Source organism: Saccopteryx leptura, chromosome 4 (assembly GCF_036850995.1).
Source record: "Saccopteryx leptura isolate mSacLep1 chromosome 4, mSacLep1_pri_phased_curated, whole genome shotgun sequence".
NCBI lineage: Eukaryota > Metazoa > Chordata > Mammalia > Chiroptera > Emballonuridae > Saccopteryx > Saccopteryx leptura.
In genome coordinates this window covers 146,837,389-146,855,552 of record NC_089506.1, presented here as the reverse complement: position 1 = coordinate 146,855,552, position 18,164 = coordinate 146,837,389, and the positions used below count along the sequence as shown (strand labels likewise).

Genomic DNA, 18,164 nt, shown 5'->3' with positions numbered 1-18,164 from the left:
TTGTTTTTAGTATTTTTGTCCTTTACCTTTTATTCAGAGCCACTAACTTAATCTGGGGGTACTTATGACTGCTGACTGGGTAGGGAAAGAGTATAAGGAGTATAATTCTCTGGGTGAAGGGGCCAAACTGTTGAACAAATGATACAAAATCAGGATCTGTGCCCAAAGAAAAACCCAGATCCACTATTTCCTAGCTGTGTGACTTTGGGCATGCTACCTAGCTTTTCTTTCCCTCAGCTCCCTCATCTGTAAAATGGGTAGATAACAAAGAGTAACAGTATAACATACAAAGCAACTGAAACAGGAGCATTAGAAAGCACTTAACAAAAGTTAAACTACTCAAACTATCTTTAATATGAAATTGAAAGACTACAAAGTACAGTATTTTGTTAGTTTTTCTTAGTGTGAACGGTAATTATAACAATTACTTGATGTCATTTATTTCTTTTGCAAAAGAGTTTCAAGTTTTCAAATAATATGTTAAAAATTTATCATTTCTTTTTGATATTTGCAAAGTTGTTATGTTGCTCCTCAGAAGTAAATGAGAACCCATTATTCCCAGCCAGGGTACTCCTCCTTGAACCCACATGTCCCTCTGCCCAGAACACCTTCTAATTAAGGGACAGGAGGCAGGCTACCTCAGCACTGTTCACTACCACCTACTACCGGTTCCAGACAAAATCTCCCAAGATTAAATATCCAAACCACAAGGAGTCTGTGTTCTAAAAAGAAATAATCTACGTAAATTTGTACTGAGGTTCAAGTTTTACCTTTTAGTCTGTAATGAATTAACTGAGTCTTTTCTAAGCATGAAAAGAAAGAGATAAAAGGTCAAAAAAGAAACAAGAACACAACACACAAATGAAAACTGCTTATCCTAAGAGAAAATAAAATCTTCTGACAATTTAGCAATCTACTGGAAATAGCAAACTAAATTGTAAAAGAAAAATGCCTTCCTACAAACTAATTCTATTTTGAAGATTACAAATTTGGTTAAAAATAGTTATGACATGTAATAAGCATCACAATAATTCTTAAATGTGTTTACATGGTCCAATGGTCAAAACTGCGATACTTGAAGAGTTTCTAAAATTAAAATGTATCTAAAAGCGTATTTTCACATCTAGCTGATATTAACAGACATCACGATGACCACTTCTGATTAAAAAATAAAGCACCGGTAACTTTATTGCAGTGAGTAAACAGAAACAAATAAAAGCTCACCATACCTAGTCTCGGAGGAAATGAAGTTAAAGGAGCCAAGATAAGTTCCACGTAAGTTAAGTTCACGAGGAAATATTCTTCTAGTTCTGGTACATCATCCTGCAAAAATCACACTCATTCAATTCCCTAAGACTATGCTCTCAAAGCAATTACCTCTCACAAGTTTGAAAACATCTTATAAATATATGTGCTTAAATGGTATACAGAAAATATAAAAATGCTAACAAAGTAGAACAAATTAACACGTCAAAATAACATGTCTTGACAATTATTTTTTTTCAAATTTGACACCAAAAGAAAAAAAATATACATCAAACTACATCAAACTAAAAATCTTCTGCACAGCAAAGGAAATCAACAACAGCTCAATATCAAAAATCAAACAATATGACTAAAAATGTGCAAAGAAGCTGAACAGACTTTTTTCCAAGGAAGATACACAATGAACAAGTACAGGAAAAGGTGCTCCACATCACTAATTATCATGGAACTACAAATGGAAACTGCAAGTGATATTACTTTACATATGCTAGAAGGGATATTTACAGGGAATCACCCACCTAACCTTGAACCCTCTCTGACTTGGATTGTGGAACTTTAGTTAAAAGCCCTGAGTGAATGTCTCTTGGTGAAAACAGCAAGAAACTTTGTGAGTGAGTGACCTTTGTGCAGACACAAAGGAATGCATGTGAACAGCCTTTAGATAATTAGCCTAGAGATTCTAGATTGCCCCTTCCTTTGTGCTTGTTAATTAGCAAAAGTGAAAGAATGTACTGACCCAAATTAGCCCTTTCTCCTTGTCAGCAGTATAATAGCCATTAGTCATTCTTTCCCTTTATCATCTGATCTCTCTACCCTGTAAACCTGTTACCTCTGTTCTGCTTCTGACCAATAAAAGCTAAGGGAGAAGGAAATTCAGGAGGTCTTCAACTCCCTTGGCAAACCTCCCCCTCTTCCTCTCGACATAAGTTTGTGTCTTGAGTAGGTTTCTTCCACGGGACACTGGTAGTTCCCAGCTGGCTGCAGTACTAAAAGTGGTAACCCCTGTTGGGCGGATAAAATGTATTATGCTCACTTTGTTAAAGATGGCGCTGCCCACATGGAGGCCGTCACCCAGGTGACATTAATGTGTGTTGGGGGTGGGCTGTGGGCAGGCAGGATCCTTGTAGCCTGGTGCTTGGTTTTGGGATTAAGCCTTTCCTACCCTTTTTGATGTGGGGTGGTGCAATCCCATCATGTCTCTGATAAGTGACTTTGTATTAGAGACTTCCCTATTTTGTATATTGAATTAAAGGTTTTGATTTCTACACTATAAAATGGGGGCAGAACAGGAGCTTGCTCTCTTGGTACCTGAGATTAACATTAGAACAGAGAGCAGAGAGGAAAGCAGAGAAAAGCCATATGGAGGAGGACAGGAGAAGCAGCCAAGATGGCAGACTGTTGAGAAGCCAGTTTGTGCAGAGTTTGTATCTGGGAGAAGGAAGGAGATGGGGAACTGAGGAGAATAAGGCTGATGAGCTTGAAACCTTTGATTCTAGGAAACTCAGATAAGTCAGTAGCTTTCTGAGCACTGAATGTGAGTGGGTTTTGGAGCCCAGTGTGTGTTTTTACTTGCCCGCCGGGTACAAGCTAGGATTAAAGATGATGCCCCTTCAGTTTTTGGCTCTGTTGTTTCTTTACCGACTGTCCGAATCCAATGTGAACCTGCATGGGCCAGGCAGCTGTGATGGTGGCCACGGCTACTGGCTTTACAACCCCTTACGCCAGCGGTTCTCAACCTGTGGGTCGCCCCACAGGTTGAGAACTGCTGCCTTACGCGATCAAACAATTCATGTGTGAAGAGTAGTTTAGTGGCCACATTTTACGGGAAATTTTGGTAAGGAACAAGTAAATCAAATACTGCATCAATTGGGAAAATAAATTTTTTTTTTTTAATTTCCATTAAAGGAAAATAATCTTGAAACAAAGGTTTGTTGCAGGATTATTCCAATACAACTTTGGGCCTTTCTCAGTACAAATATTGGCAAGATTCACCAATATCCTTTTGATAGATATGTGTATTCCAAACTGCCCTCTTGATGTTCCGCTTATCTGTCAGACCTCACCCTTACTGGACTATCGCCCCTGAGACAGAGGAATTCCAAAAATCTGACAAGCCGCCCCAAGGAGGGGCTCTGGACATACCAGGATTTTTGATTCAACACCCACACCACATGCTCGAAGCCCCCCAAGGAGGAGCATTCCAGACATACCAGGACTTTTGCCTCAGTATCCCCTCAGGCTCTCCCAGACACTATATAACTTGCCCCTAGTCTGTAACCTGTGCTCTTCTCCCCCGGGAGAAGTGCCCAGTAGGGTTTCTTTCTTCCTTTCAATAAAGCCTGTTACTCTGGTCTTTTGGACTCCCATGGATTCCAACATTTGGTGCCTAAACCCAGGACAGGGAACTAACTGCCTGGATGATCCCTCTTTGCCATCCAAACTTAACCAGGGAAGCAACGGGCAGCGGCAGCTTGTCCCAGGCTTACTCCCTGATTCTGTTTGGATATGTAATTGTAGGTCGATTGGCCGGCAGTCTAACACTGTCCAGAACCTCTGCTGGACCAGAAAGGTAAGGAGTTTTTCCCCTCCCCTTACCCCGGTTGGCCTTCAAATTTCTCTCTAAATCACCCCTTCCTGGTCGGACAGTTTTGACTTCGGACCCCATATCTACGGGTAGTCTGCCTCTACTCCTTTATGGACTTCTACGAAAATCTAGGCACACCTAGCCAGACCACTCTCCTACATCCTGGGATCTCAGCCTTGGGGTGAAGACCTCTTGTCTGAGACTCTCTTTCTACGGAGATTTTCTCCTCTCAGAACTGTGACTGGAGGCAGGGACGCCCCCTTCTCTCACCAGTCTCCTCTACTGTGGGCTCCTCTCAGTCCAAATCGTCCAGACAGACTCCCCTCGGAACACGGGCTCCTCCCAATCTCAGGCCTCAGAGACTATTCCTCTACTCCTTCGGGACTCACTCTACTCTCTGAGGTTCACAGTTTGGGAAGTTTCTACTCCAAGCGGCCTGCTTCTATGGACTTCTTGAAAGTCTGGGCGCCTAGCCAGGTTGCTTTCTACTACCATTACAATATCCTAAGAGATCTTGACAATTTCTGCCACCGGATGGGGAAGGCATTAGAAATTCCTTACGTGCAGGCTCTCTTCTCCCTTTGCTCTTGTCCTTAATTTCTGTGCCTTCTGTTCTACACGCAGGCCGTTTTTGGAAAAAGAAACCTCACCTAAAACCTCTGCTCCTAATCTTTCCTTACCCGTGGACTCCCAACTCTTTCTCCTCCCCTGCTGGCCAGGGGCCCCTCCCTTCTCCACTGTGTTCTTAAATCCCCCTCCCTCCTTAAAAGCTGTGGATCCGGCTGCAGTGCCAGTCTCTTCTCTGACCCCGCCTCCCTCCTTACAAACTGCAGTTCTGTCTGTCTCTTCTCCGACCCCTCCTCCCTCCGTACAGATGGACAGCTCTGTCCCTTTTTCTTGTTTGACCCATCCCCCCACCCCACCGGCTTCGGCTTTTTTTCTTCTTCGACCCATCCTTCCCCCTCCTCCGAGACTGACTGTGCCTTCCACTACCCCTTGTTCTCTCCCCTCTCCTCAGAGCTCTAAATCCTTTTGACTCCTCTGACCATGTGGCACCACACCAATACTTTATCCTCCTCCTCCTCCTCCCGCAGATTCTGACCCTCCTTCTTTCCATCCAGCTGCTCACACTGTCCACCCATCTGCTTTCTCTCTTCCTCCCCTCTATGCTGGCAACTCCCTGTCATCTTGAAAAACTTTTAAAAAGCAGAATTGTATATTAAGCTATGTGAATAAGTAATCCGTCTTGTCTTTTTAAGTAATCCGTCTTGTCTTTTTGTTTGTCAGAAAATATCTCTAGTATAATTTGAATTGAAACAAGTAAAGTACACTCATTTAAATTTCTTAATTCATAATGTGTGAAGTCTTTGTTTAATATGTAACTGTGTCTATTTCTAAGGCCTTAAACCAATAATTACCTGCCTCTTAAACCAGGTTTACTCATCCCCATGGACTCTCCCTGCAATACCCCCACTCTTCCTGTTCGAAAACCTTCAAGGGGCTTATCACCTCTGTTGGGCAGATAAAATGTATTATGCTCACTTTGTTAAAGATAACATGAGGAGGCCGTTGCCCAGGTGATATTAATGTGTGTTGGGGTGGGCTAAAGGCAGGCAGAATCCTTGTAGCCTGGGGCTTGGTTTTGGGATTAAGCCTTTCCTACCCTTTTTGATGTAGGGTGGTACAATCCAATCATGCCTCAGAGAAGTGACTGTTAGAGACTACCCTATTTTGTATATTGGATTAAAGGTTATGAAGCTACACTATAAAATGGGGATGGAACGAGAGTTTGCTCTCTTGGTTCCTGAGGTTAGCATGAGAGAGCGGAGAGAGTAGAGCCAGCAGCTAAAGGAGGCCACGTGGAGGAGGCCAGGAGAAGCAGCCAAGATGGCGGAGTGCTGAGTGAGATGCCAGTTTGTGCAGAGTTTGTATTTGGGATAAGGAGATGGGGAACTGAGGACAAGAAGGCTGGTGAGCTAGAAACCTTTGATTCTAGGAAACTCGGATAAGTCAGTGGCTTTGTGAGCACTGAATGTGACTGGGTTTTGGAGCCCAGTGTGTGTTTTTACTTGCCCGCCGGGTGCAAGGTAGGATTAAAGGCTATGGCCCATCAGTTTTTGGCTCCGCTGTTTCTTTGCCGACTGTCCGAATCCAATGCAAACCTGCATGGGCTGGGCTGCTCTGATGCTAGCTCTGGCTGTGGCTTCCGGCTTTACAACCTCATACAAGCCTTGCATCTAATCAGTGAGGCGATAGTTCCCCTCCATCCAGTAGTCCCTAATCTCTACAGGTTACTGTCACACATTCCCTCAAACACCCCTCACTTCAGGATCATAGACCTCAAGAATGCCTTCTTTACCATTCCTCCACCCTGACTCTTTACTTTCTGTTTACCTTTACATGGACTGTCTTACCCTAGGGTATCAAAAACAGCCCACACCTGTTTGGGCAGGCACTAGCTCAGGATTTAACAGCATGCAATCTCAAAACTAGTACTCTCTTACAATATGTAGATAACCTACTCCTCTGCAGCCCCTCCCTGCCTGCCTCAAGGAGACACACCACCACCCTTCTTAACTTCCTCACTGTGAATGAATATCTTGTCTTCTCTGCTAAGGCTCAACTTCACTCTCAGTCCATAGTCTATCTAGGCATCGCCTTTACCCCCACCACCTGAAGTCTCACCCTAAATCAAACTCAGACCCTCCGCAGTCTCCAACCACCTACCTCTGCAGAACAAATCTTTTCTCTCCTCAGTCTAATAGGCCTCTTTAAACACTGAATTCCCAATTTTGCTCTCTTAGTCAAGCCCCTCAGTGAGATCTTCTGAGCATGGCTTTTAAGGTCTATAATGGCCAAGGAAGTAACAGAAAAGGCAAATAAGACCCAAAAGAAGTCAAGAAATACCAGCTTTTGGCTCCAGCACCCTAAAGGGCTTCATAGGACTCCATCAGGGCCCTACTTCAAGAGTGGAAAGAGCCTGACCTGTGGTGGCGCAGTGGGATAAAGCGTCGACCTGGAACACTGAGGTCGCCAGTTCGAAACCCTGGGCTTGCCTGGTCAACGCACATATGGGAGTTGATGCTTCCTGCTCCGCCCCCTTCTCTCTCTGTCTCTCTCTCTCTAAAAATCAATAAATAAATGTTGGGCAGATAAAATGTATTATGCTCACTTTGTTAAAGATAACACGAGGAGGCCGTCGCCCAGATGATATTAGTGTGTGTTGGGGTGGGCTAAAGGCAGGCAGAATCCTTGTAGCCTGGGGCTTGGTTTTGGGATTAAGCCTCTCCCACCCATTTTGATGTGGGGTGGTACAATCCAATCATGCCTCAGAGAAGTGACTTTGTATTAAAGACTTCCCTATTTTGTATATTGGATTAAGGGTTTGGATTTCTACACTATAAAATGGGGATGGAGCGGGAGCTTGCGCTCTTGGTTCCTGAGGTTAGCATGAGAGAGCGGAGAGAGTAGAGCCAGCAGCTAAAGGAGGCCACGTGGAGGAGGCCAGGAGAAGCAGCCAAGATGGCGGAGTGCTGAGTGAGATGCCAGTTTGTGCAGAGTTTGTATTTGGGATAAGGAGATGGGGAACTGAGGAGAATAAGGCTGGTGAGCTAGAAACCTTTGATTCTAGGAAACTCGGATAAGTCAGTGGCTTTGTGAGCACTGAATGTGAGTGGGTTTTGGAGCCCAGTGTGTGTTTTTACTTGCCCGCCGGGTGCAAGCTAGAATTAAAGATGACAGCCCATCAGTTTTTGGCTCCGTTGTTTCTTTACCGACTGTCCGGATCCAATGCGAACCTGCATGGGCTGGGCTGCTCTGATGGTGACCCTGGAGCTGGCCCTGGCCCTGGCCGTGGCTACTGGCTTTACAATAAAATATTTTAAAAAAAAGAGTGGAAAGAAAAGTCATTGAACTGAAGCCTGCCAGGCTTCCCAGCCCCACTGGTTGACACGACTGTGCTGTGGAAAGAAGAACAAGAGAAGGTAAGCTGCCCCCTTGCTCCATGGAGGGAGGGTTCAGTCTCTTCTAGCCCTGCTCCAGCTACCTGTGACCTGACCTTGCCCAGCATGCTGGGAATTGCCACTGAAGGCCCAAGGACATAGTTCAGGAGCCTAAGGTATTTCTTCCAAGTAGCAGATAAGCTAATCTCATTTCTTGTAAACACAAGGGCCATCTACTATGCCTTGCCTGAATATCTGAGTTTTATTTATCCCTCGAAGATCTCTACTGTCGGTATTGACAGTGTGATTTTGTTTCTTTATTTAATGTATAGCATCTCCTTTATTCCTCTTGTCTCAATGCCCCATACCTATTGTAGGCTGGGACCTGCTGCTAATTCCAGCTAGAAGCAGTGGTCACTAGGACTTAAATTCTAATGGCAAAGTGTAGAAATGTAACCACCCTTTCTCTAAGTACTTGCAGGATTTATATGTTACTCAGCAAACTGTTCAAAGACTGTCCAAGAGGCACTTCCACCATTACATCACCCAAGGACTGACTTTCACATGGACAGGCCCACACACCGTGATGCTGACAACTTCCACTGCACCTCTCAACCTACCTCACCAAATCAGGAACTTTCTACTCGTGTGGGACTAACACCTATCTGTGTCTCCGTACTAATTAGACAAAAACCTGTACCCTTATCTATCTCACCCCAAATATCAACCTAATCCCACCCATGAGCCTCTTTCAATTCCTAGTATACTACCTATCAATCTAAGGACCAAACGAGCTGTACAGGTAATTCCTCTCCTTGTTGCTTTAGGAATCTCTACAGAAGTAGGTCTAGGGGCAGGGGGACTGGACATTTCCCTGTCTTCTTCCTACTCTCTCTCTCTCTCTCTCTCTCTCTCTCTCTCTCAGCGAATTCGTAAACAAGGAATCAGTGGTTTCACACAAATGGGTGTCTTGACTATTGCCTTTCATTAGTCCACTCACTCTCCTATTTATTTTTCTAACTTTTAAACCCTGCCTCTTACATTGGTCCACTAGTTTCTTACAGAACCACATACAGACCTTCGCCAATCAGAAAATTAGAAAAAGCTACCTAACCCTACACACCAACCCTGAAACCTGCCCTCATGAAACAGAAAAATCTGAAACCCTAGATCAGCAAACATCCTAAATCCTACCTTTCAACCCCTACAGGTCCCCTAACCCTAAAGCTCTCCTGTATCCCTGAAGAACTAGGAGAATTAATAGCATTCACCTCTTAACACTTCTCAGTCTTTTTACCCTTCACATAGTAAGGGGACAAGATCGCTAGGTCTTCTTGGCTAAAGAGCCTACAAATGGACATGAAACATTTCTTTTAGCTCAAGCTAACTGCTCTCTCCAGGGCTGCCAGGAAAGAATATCTCTAACTTTACCATGGAAGAACTTTCACCCCGCACTATACAACCCTCCTTATCTCTGCATTCCTGATCTCCAAATACTTGCCCCTTCTTTACCAAGTTCTACAGGCCCAGATGAGAGAAATCTTTAGGATTACCTATAATCAAATGCTCCTACACTCCTATTCCCCAATACCCCAAGGAGAACTTCATGAGGGAAATATCAAATAGGTAGGGATGACAGCAGGAAGAAGCTGCCCCTCAGCCCAAGAAGTTCCCTCCTTAATGTTCTCCAAACCCTCTTCCTTTTAAACCAGACATATTCAGTCCTTCTAAAACTTACACCAACAGGTTCCCTGTCTCTAAAAATCTCCACATGTCCTCCCATTTGAGAGGAACCAGACTAGCACGTCTCATGAGGCTCATCCAGGAGACCATGTATCACCATGTCACCCTGTTCAATCAGCACTCGCAGCAAGCAACTAATAATTATTACCTCGCAAAATTTTTTTACTTCCTCACTAAAGTTTTCAGGGACATCGCCTGGTTCAGACCTCACAGCATGGAAATTGACGACCTCCTTAACTGGATGGGGGACTTGGCTTGGCAAGGTTCCCTTCCTGAGTTCTCTCCAGAAGAAGCAATAATTTTCCAATTTTTTTTCCTCTTTCTCCTCATTACCCCTCACTATATATTATAAAATTAATAACTTTCTTTTATATGTAACCACAGAGTTGAGAAATGATAGATATGTGTATTCCAAACTGCTCTCTTGATGTTCCGCTTATCTGTCAGACCTCACCCTTACTGGACTATCGCCCCTGAGACAGAGGAATTCCATAAAGCTGACAAGCCACCCCAAGGAGGGGTCCCAGTCATACTAGGACTTTTGGTTCAACACCCACATGCTCGAAGCCCCCCAAGGAGAAGCATTCCGGACATACCAGGACTTTTGCCTCAGTATCGCCTCAGGCTCTCCCAAACACTATACAACTCGCCCCTAGTCTGTAACCAGCGCTCTTCTCCCTGGGAGAAGTGCCCGGCAGGGTTCCTTTCTTCCTTTCAATAAAGCCTGTGACCCTGGTCTTTCAGACTCCCATGGATTCCAACACCTTTAAGATCTGATGCACTAGTAGCTGAAATTAAGACCACTATACTAGATTACTTAAAAAGGCATTTATAATTCTATGTACAAGCCCTTTTAATTTTAGATTTCCAGTAAAATAGATTTATACAAAATCTCAAAGCTGTAAGATAGTTGTTCCCAGACATTCTGTGGTTCCAAATCCATATGATCTATTACCAAGTATTTCGTAGATTACCAAGATTTTTTAATAATAATAAAGTCATGTAATGCCTGTTTGAGCATGTCTGTAATATAAAAGGACAGAAATACCTCTTTCTTTACCCTTGGAAGGTTACAGGTTTAGTTACACAGTAATGCCCCAGGGATATACGGAGAGTCCCATCTATTGTCTTACATACTAAAAGCTAATTTGAATAGTGCTGAATTTTCCAGAGATTTCACTCAAATCCAATTCATAAATAAAATATTTGACACTGTAAGACAAGCTCTGATTCTCTACTGTTAGTGAAATACTTGGGATATCTCACATTTAAAAACTGGCTACTGCCCTGGCCGGTTGGCTCAGCGGTAGAGCGTCGGCCTGGCGTGCAGGAGTCCTGGGTTCGATTCCCGGCCAGGGCACACAGGAGAAGCGCCCATCTGCTTCTCCACCCTTCCCCCTCTCCTTCCTCTCTCTCTCTTCCCCTCCCGCAGTTGAGGCTCCATTGGAGCAAAGATGGCCCGGACACTGAGGATGGCTCTGTGGTCTCTGCCTCAGGTGCTAAAATGGCTCTGGATGCAACAGAGCGACGCCCCAGAGGGGCAGAGCATCTCCCACTGGTGGGCATGTGTAAAGCCAGCAGCCTGGCCTATGCAGGTTCACATTGCATTCGGACAGTCGGTAAAGAAACAACGGAGCCAAAAACTGATAGGCCATTTTCTTTCATTCTAGCTTGCACCCGGCGGGCAAGTAAAAATACACTTTGGGCTCCAAAACCCACTCACATTCAGTGCTCACAAAGCCACTGACTTATCCGAGTTTCCTAGAATCAAAGGTTTCTAGCTCACCAGCCTTGTTTTCCTCAGTTCCCCATCTCCTTCCTTATCCCAGATACAAACTGCACTAACTGGCATCTCAGCACTCCACCATCTTGGCTGCTTTTCCTGGCCTACTCCACGTGGCCTCATTCTGCTCTCTGCTCTGCTCTCTCCTCAAATGATAATCTCAGGAACCAAGAGCGCAAGCTCCCGCTCCGTCCCCATTTTATATTGTAGCTTCACAACCTCTAATCCAATATACAAAATAGGGAAGTCTCTAATACAAAGTCACTTCTCTGAGGCATGATTGGATTGTACCGCCCCACATCAAAAAGGGTGGGAAAGGCCTAATCCCAAAACCAAGCCCCAGGCTACAAGGATCCCCAACACACATTAATATCACCTGGGCGACGGCCTCACGTGGGCAGCACCACCATTAACAAAGTGAGCATAATACATTTTATCTGTCCAACAGCATGCCGGGTGGATCCCGGTCGGGCACATGCGGGAGTCTGTCTGACTGCCTCCCTGTTTCCAGCTTCGGAAAAACGAAAAAAACTGGCTACTAATTAACCCTGAAAACTCAGAGGAATCCCATCTCTCAAAAATCAAGCCACTTCAAAGATTTGGGGGTTTGATTAAATATTGTCTCAATTAGATTTCAAGTTTTTATTACTATAATCAAGTTTACATAAAGAACATGGAGATCATCATAGACCTATAAAATGTTATAGTCAGCAACTTGATTTCAGTAGGAAAAGGGCTCCCTCCCTGGACAAGGGCTATCTCTACTATAGTCCTGTAATGTAAACAAGCAAAAGAAATAGTTATGGACTCCTTTCCTTATTGTGTAGATTCTTATTCAGCCATGATCCACGCTATGACTGCTACCAGGGAAGTAGCACATCATGCTATTTCTCACCTCTTAGAGTCCATCTCTATTCCTAGCTGCCTTGAAGTAATTAAAACAGATAATGGCCTTTACTATACTGCTAACACATTCTAAATAGCTTTATAAAACTATTAAAAATGTTACAGGTATCCCTTATAATCCAACAGGACAAGCCTGTATTGAACATACTCACTGCACCTTATAAACCTATCTTAACAAAAATAAAGGGGGAGTGTAAAGCCAGGGCCACCATCACAGCCGCCTGGCCCACGCAGGTTCGCATTAGATTCGGACAGTCGGTAAAGAAACAACGGAACCAAAAACTGGTGGGCCATCATCTTTAATCCTAGCTTGCACCTGGCGGGCAAGTAAAAACACACTGGGCTCCAAAACCCACCCACATTCAGTGCTCACAAAGCTACTGACCTATCCGAGTTTCCTAGAATCAAAGGTTTCTAGCTCACCAGATTTATTCACCTCTGTTCCCCATCTCCTTCCTTCTCTCTGTACAAACTCTGCCCAAACTGGCTTCTCACTCAGCACTCCACCATCTTGGCTGCCTCTCCTGGCCTCCTCCACGTGGTCTTTCTCTGCTCTCCTCTGCTCTCTTCTCTAATATTAATCTCAGGAACTGAGAGAGCAAGCTCCTGTTCTGCTCCCATTTTATAGTGTAGATTCATAACCCTTAATCCAATATACAAAACAGGGAAGTCTCTAATACAAAGTCACTTATCTGAGGCATGATTGGATTGTACCACCCCACATCAAAAAGGGTGGGAAAGGCTTAGTCCTAAAACCAAGCCCCAGGCTACAAGGATCCTGCCTGCCCACAGCCCAACCCCAACACACATTAATATCACCTGGGCAACGGCTTCCACGTGGGCAGCACCATCTTTAACAAAGTGAGTACAATATATTTTATCTGCCCAACAGGGAGTCAGGAGGAAAGACTCACCCCAAAGAACAATTGTAATAGGCTTATTTTACTCTTAATTTTTTGAACATTTCCTCCTCTGGACTTACTGCAGCGGAAAGGCATTTTATACTAACAGAGCAACCTAAGCCTTTCACGTTGTACCAGGATATTAGCTGGCCCTGAATGACAGGAGTCCAATCAAATTACTAACTTGGGGCGAGGATATGTTCTAATGTTGTCATCAACAGGTCCTCTTTGAATACCAGTGAGGAATGAGAAACGTGAAGCCTCATCATGAACTGGCATCAGCCCCTAGAAAGCAACCTGGTTCCAGAAATCCAGAAGCCAATAATGAATTCATCTCTGGAAATGAACCCAGAAAAGGACACCTAACTCACTCCAAAACACTCAGGGAGCACCTGACGTCACCAGGGAAACTGTGAAACATCTAACCAGGTGTGCTAAAGAACTTTTACAAAATATAGAAACTCCTATAAACCCATAAAAACCTGTTCCTCTCTATGCTTGCTCTTTACCTTCCACTACAACCATGTAAGCATCTTCCTCTCTGTTCATCTTTACTAAAACAAAAAAGGGGGAGATGTAGAGAATCACCCACCTAACCTTGAACCCTCTATTACTTGGATTGTGGAACTTTAGTTAAAAGCCCTGAGTGAATGTCTCTTGGTGCAAATACCAAGAAGCTGTGTGAGTGACCTTTGTGCAGACACAAAGGAATGCATGTAAACGGGCTTTAGAAAATTAGCATAGAGGTTCTAAATTGCCCCTTCCTATGTGCTTGTTAATTAGCTAAGAAAAAGAATGTACTGACCAAATTAGCCCTTTCTCCTTGTCAGCAGAAAGTCTACTTGTCACCTGGCCTCCCTCCCTTGTAATCCTGTTACCTCTGTTCTGCTTTTGATCAATAAAAGCTAAGGGAGAAGGAAGTTCAGGAGGTCTTCTTTGCCTCCGTTGGCAGGCCTCCCCCTCTTCCCCTTTACATAAGTTTGTGTCTTCAGTAGGTTTCTTCCACGCAACACTGGTAGTTCCCAGTGGGCTGGAGTACTACAGATATCAAAAAGACAAGAAGAGTTTTTCTTTGTTGCCTGACCAGGCAGTGGCACAGTGGATAGAGCATCAGACTGGGATGAGTAGGACCCAGGTTCGAGACCCTGAGGTCGCCAGCTTGAGCGCGGGCTCATCTGGTTTGAGCACTTGAGCAAAAAAAAAGCTCACCAGCTTGGACCCAAGGTCGCTGGCTCCAGCAAGGGGTTACTCGGTCTGCTGTAGTCCCACGGTCCAGGCACATATGAGAAAGCAATCAATGAACTAAGGTGTCGCAACGAAAAACTGATGACTGATGCTTCTCATCTCTCTCTGTTCCTGTCTGTCCCTATCTATGCCTCTGACTCTCTCTCTGTCTCTGTAAAAAAAAAAAAAAAAAAAGACACGAAGCAAGTTTGGCAAGGATGTGGAGAAAGAGAACCCTTGTGTGTTATTGGTAAGAACACAGGTGGATTAAGGTTAGTTGAGGCCTCAGGCTCAGAAGAAAACATTGGGCCCCTTAAAAAAAAAGAGAGGAAAAATAAAAATATGTTACCACATTTTTAAATAAATAAAAAATATTATGTACTATTAATGTTAAAATTGCACATATGAAACCAAACTTGGTGTCATTAGAAAAAAGTATAAAGTTGGGGTTTTGCAGGGCCCTTCAGAAGTTGGGTCCAGGGCACGCTCTTGGTGTGCCCGCCATTAAATCACCTCTGGGTAAGAATATAAATTCAGGCCCTGGCCGGTTGGCTCAGCGGTAGAGCGTCAGCCTAGCGTGCAGAGGACCCGGGTTCGATTCCCGGCCAGGGCACACAGGAGAAGCGCCCATTTGCTTCTCCATCCCTCCGCCGCGCTTTCCTCTCTGTCTCTCTCTTCCCCTCCCGCAGCCAAGGCTCCATTGGAGCAAAGATGGCCCGGGCGCTGGGGATGGCTCTGTGGCCTCTGCCTCAGGCGCTGGAGTGGCTCTGGTCGCAACATGGCGACGCCCAGGATGGGCAGAGCATCGCCCCCTGGTGGGCAGAGCATCGCCCCTGGTGGGCGTGCTGGGTGGATCCCGGTCGGGCGCATGCGGGAGTCTGTCTGACTGTCTCTCCCCGTTTCCAGCTTCAGAAAAATGAAAAAAAAAAAAAAATTTTAATGAAAAAAAAAAAAAAAAAAAAAAAAGAATATAAATTCATGCAGCCGCTATAAAAAACGATCTGGAGAGTCCTCTAAAAATGAAAAATGAAAAATGAAACAAATGTACAATCCATCAATTCCACACCTGGGTATGTACCCAAAGGAAAAGAAAACAGGATCTCAAAGAGATACATGCACCCTCACGTTCATAGCACTATTATTCACAATAGCCAAGATAGGAACACATCCTAAGTGTCTGTCAAGAAATGAATGATAAAGATACAGTATACACACATATACACGAAGATACAGTATATACACATACACATAGGAATATGATTCAGCCATGAGAAAGAAGTAAATCCTTCCATTTGCAACAACATGGACCGACCTTGGGGCATTATGCTAAATGAAATAAACCAGACAAGAAAAGACAAATACTGCATAGTATCACTTAAATATGGAATCCTAAAAAAGGTCAAACTCATAGAAACAGAATGGAAAACTGGTTGCCAGGGGTTGGGTGGGACAGAGGAGACTGGTAAAGAGTGCAAACTCAGCTACAAGATGAGCCAGGTCTGAAGATGTGATAAAGAACACGGCGACTATAGTTGAATACACTGTTTCGTAACTTAGATGCTCTCACACACAAAGAAAAGATAAATATGTGAAGTGACGAGTATGTTAATCAGATAAGGGCACTTCTTTCACAATTTAAACATATACCAAATCACCACCACATACACTTTTTAAATATCTTTAAATTACATGTATTTTTTAAATTCCATATATAAATGATACCATGTAGTATTTGTCAATTATACTTCCATAAAGCTGCAATTTCTAAAAAAATACATAAATAAATGTATTAAACTTATATCTGATTGTATGATAAAGTATTAGGTTGAACCACATAAAATGGCTAATATATCATTTTTTACCTACACTAGTATGTAAACTAATTATATAAATATACAAACTTAATCTAGTTGAAATATAATAGGAGCAAAATATTTTGAATTATCTTAATATCAAAGATTAGAATGAAGACTAGAATATTATAAAATATAAGACTTTGCAGTCAGACTAAAACCAAATTCTTAAAGTTAAATTACTATATTATTAGGGCGCAATTCTGCCATCATTATAAAGGTAAAATTAATAGCTATTTTGAGGATTATGATAATGATTAAAAATAATATGTTTGGAGTAGTTGGCCTACAGAAAGTATTCTTACAAAGTGATCGCTATGTGTGACAGTGAACTAATTTAATACACTATTGCTATTAATCACTAGCCACATAGTAGCAATGGAAATAAGGCAAGTGCTCAAAACCTGAGGACTAGAAAAACCCTTGTCAGTAGTGACCAGACAGAAAATATTTGCATAGAAACCTATGTACATACCAACATACACATCTCTCTTCATTTATTTTAAATATAGGTATGTTTCCATGTGAAAAAATAAGAAATGAAGATGAAAGTACCTAAACTATCTTCTGCACTAGAGTCTAATGTAAGTTACAGAATCGGTGATGTAAAAGGAACTGGCTCCCACCGACTCCCAAACCACTCGCCCTTATCATGCCCAGCTCACTTATTTCTATAGATACAGGCCTGCCATTTCTTAAACTTGTGCTTCTCAGGGAACAGGAAGGGCTTCAAAGACATAAGGAGAAAAGAAAAGAAACTAGAAACCCTGTGGTTATAAAATTAGACTCTTTAAAGAAAAAAAGGGTGCCTGACCAGGTGGTGGTGCAGTGGATAGAGTGTCGGACTGTGACATGGAGGACCCAGGTTCAAAACCCTGAGGTCACCAGCTTGAGTGCGGGTTCATCTGGTTTGAGCAAAGCTCACCAGCTTGAACCTAAGGTCGCTGGCTTGAGTAAGGGGTCACTCAATCTGCTGTAGCCCCCGGTCAAGGCACATATGAGAAAGCAATCAATGAACAACTAAGGTGTTGCAACAAAGAACTGATGCTTCTCATCTCTCTCCCTTCCTGTCTGTCTGTTCCTCTCTATCCCTCTTTCTGACTCTCCATCTCTGTCAAAAAAAAAAAAAAAAAAGAAAAAGAAAAAGAAAAAGAAAAGAAGGGTGGTTACATGTGGTCTGCTTTAAAAACTAACCTATCTGAGGAATAATCTATTGATTTATATTTAGTTACATTAATAGAGTATACATTTGAAATGAGACTTAAATTTTATCAAATATTGTGTTGCATGTTACAAACTGACATAATATTACCTTTTATCTTCTGGCTTGAGAGTCCTGGTACTATCAGATTAGGTCACAGTGCCATGTTAGTCAACAAAATAAGAGTTACTGACTTCAGATGGTAGATGGTTTACACTACTTATAATTTTGTAGAAGTAAAAAGCCTGAGAATTAAAACCTTTTAAAAAATAGAACCCCAAAAATACATAGTAATTGAGAAGACTCTTCTAAGGCAACATTCACTCTTTCTCTCTTTCTCCCCCAAGCCCTCACAGGCAGACAATCTCCGACCTCTCCATATGGCCTATTTTCACAACCCTCTTGTACATTTATTTAGGGGCTAAAACACTAAGTCCCAAAACAGCCCGAGATTTCACAATACGAAAAATCATTTAAAACGCAATTGCAGTCACTAGTGATTACTTTCTGTTTGACCTTAATCACATTTTTATGCCATCAGCCTTTCGGAGTCTCTCTGTACCTTTCATTTAACCAGCCCTAACAACTAAGATACTGGGCTACGTGGATTTGTTGGTCCAATGAGTCCTTTGGAGTAGTAATCAAAATGCTTCTCTTAGGCCAATGCCATCCTAAAGGGGACTACCCTAAGGAAATTCTCTTTGTCATAAGATGTTCCTATACTAAAATACACAACAGCAAGCCAGCCTATCTAGACAACA

At 43.1% G+C, this 18,164-nt stretch overlaps 1 protein-coding gene across 1 annotated transcript in view; it reads right to left on the bottom strand.

Annotated features, from left to right (window-relative positions):
* Positions 1-18,164, bottom strand: part of ADGRV1 (adhesion G protein-coupled receptor V1) — a 697,985-nt gene that overhangs the window by 513,363 nt on the left and 166,458 nt on the right. The window contains exon 39 of the mRNA XM_066381830.1: positions 1,230-1,323. Within this exon, the coding sequence (XP_066237927.1) occupies positions 1,230-1,323 (94 nt within the window). The remainder of the gene's footprint in view (positions 1-1,229; positions 1,324-18,164) is intronic.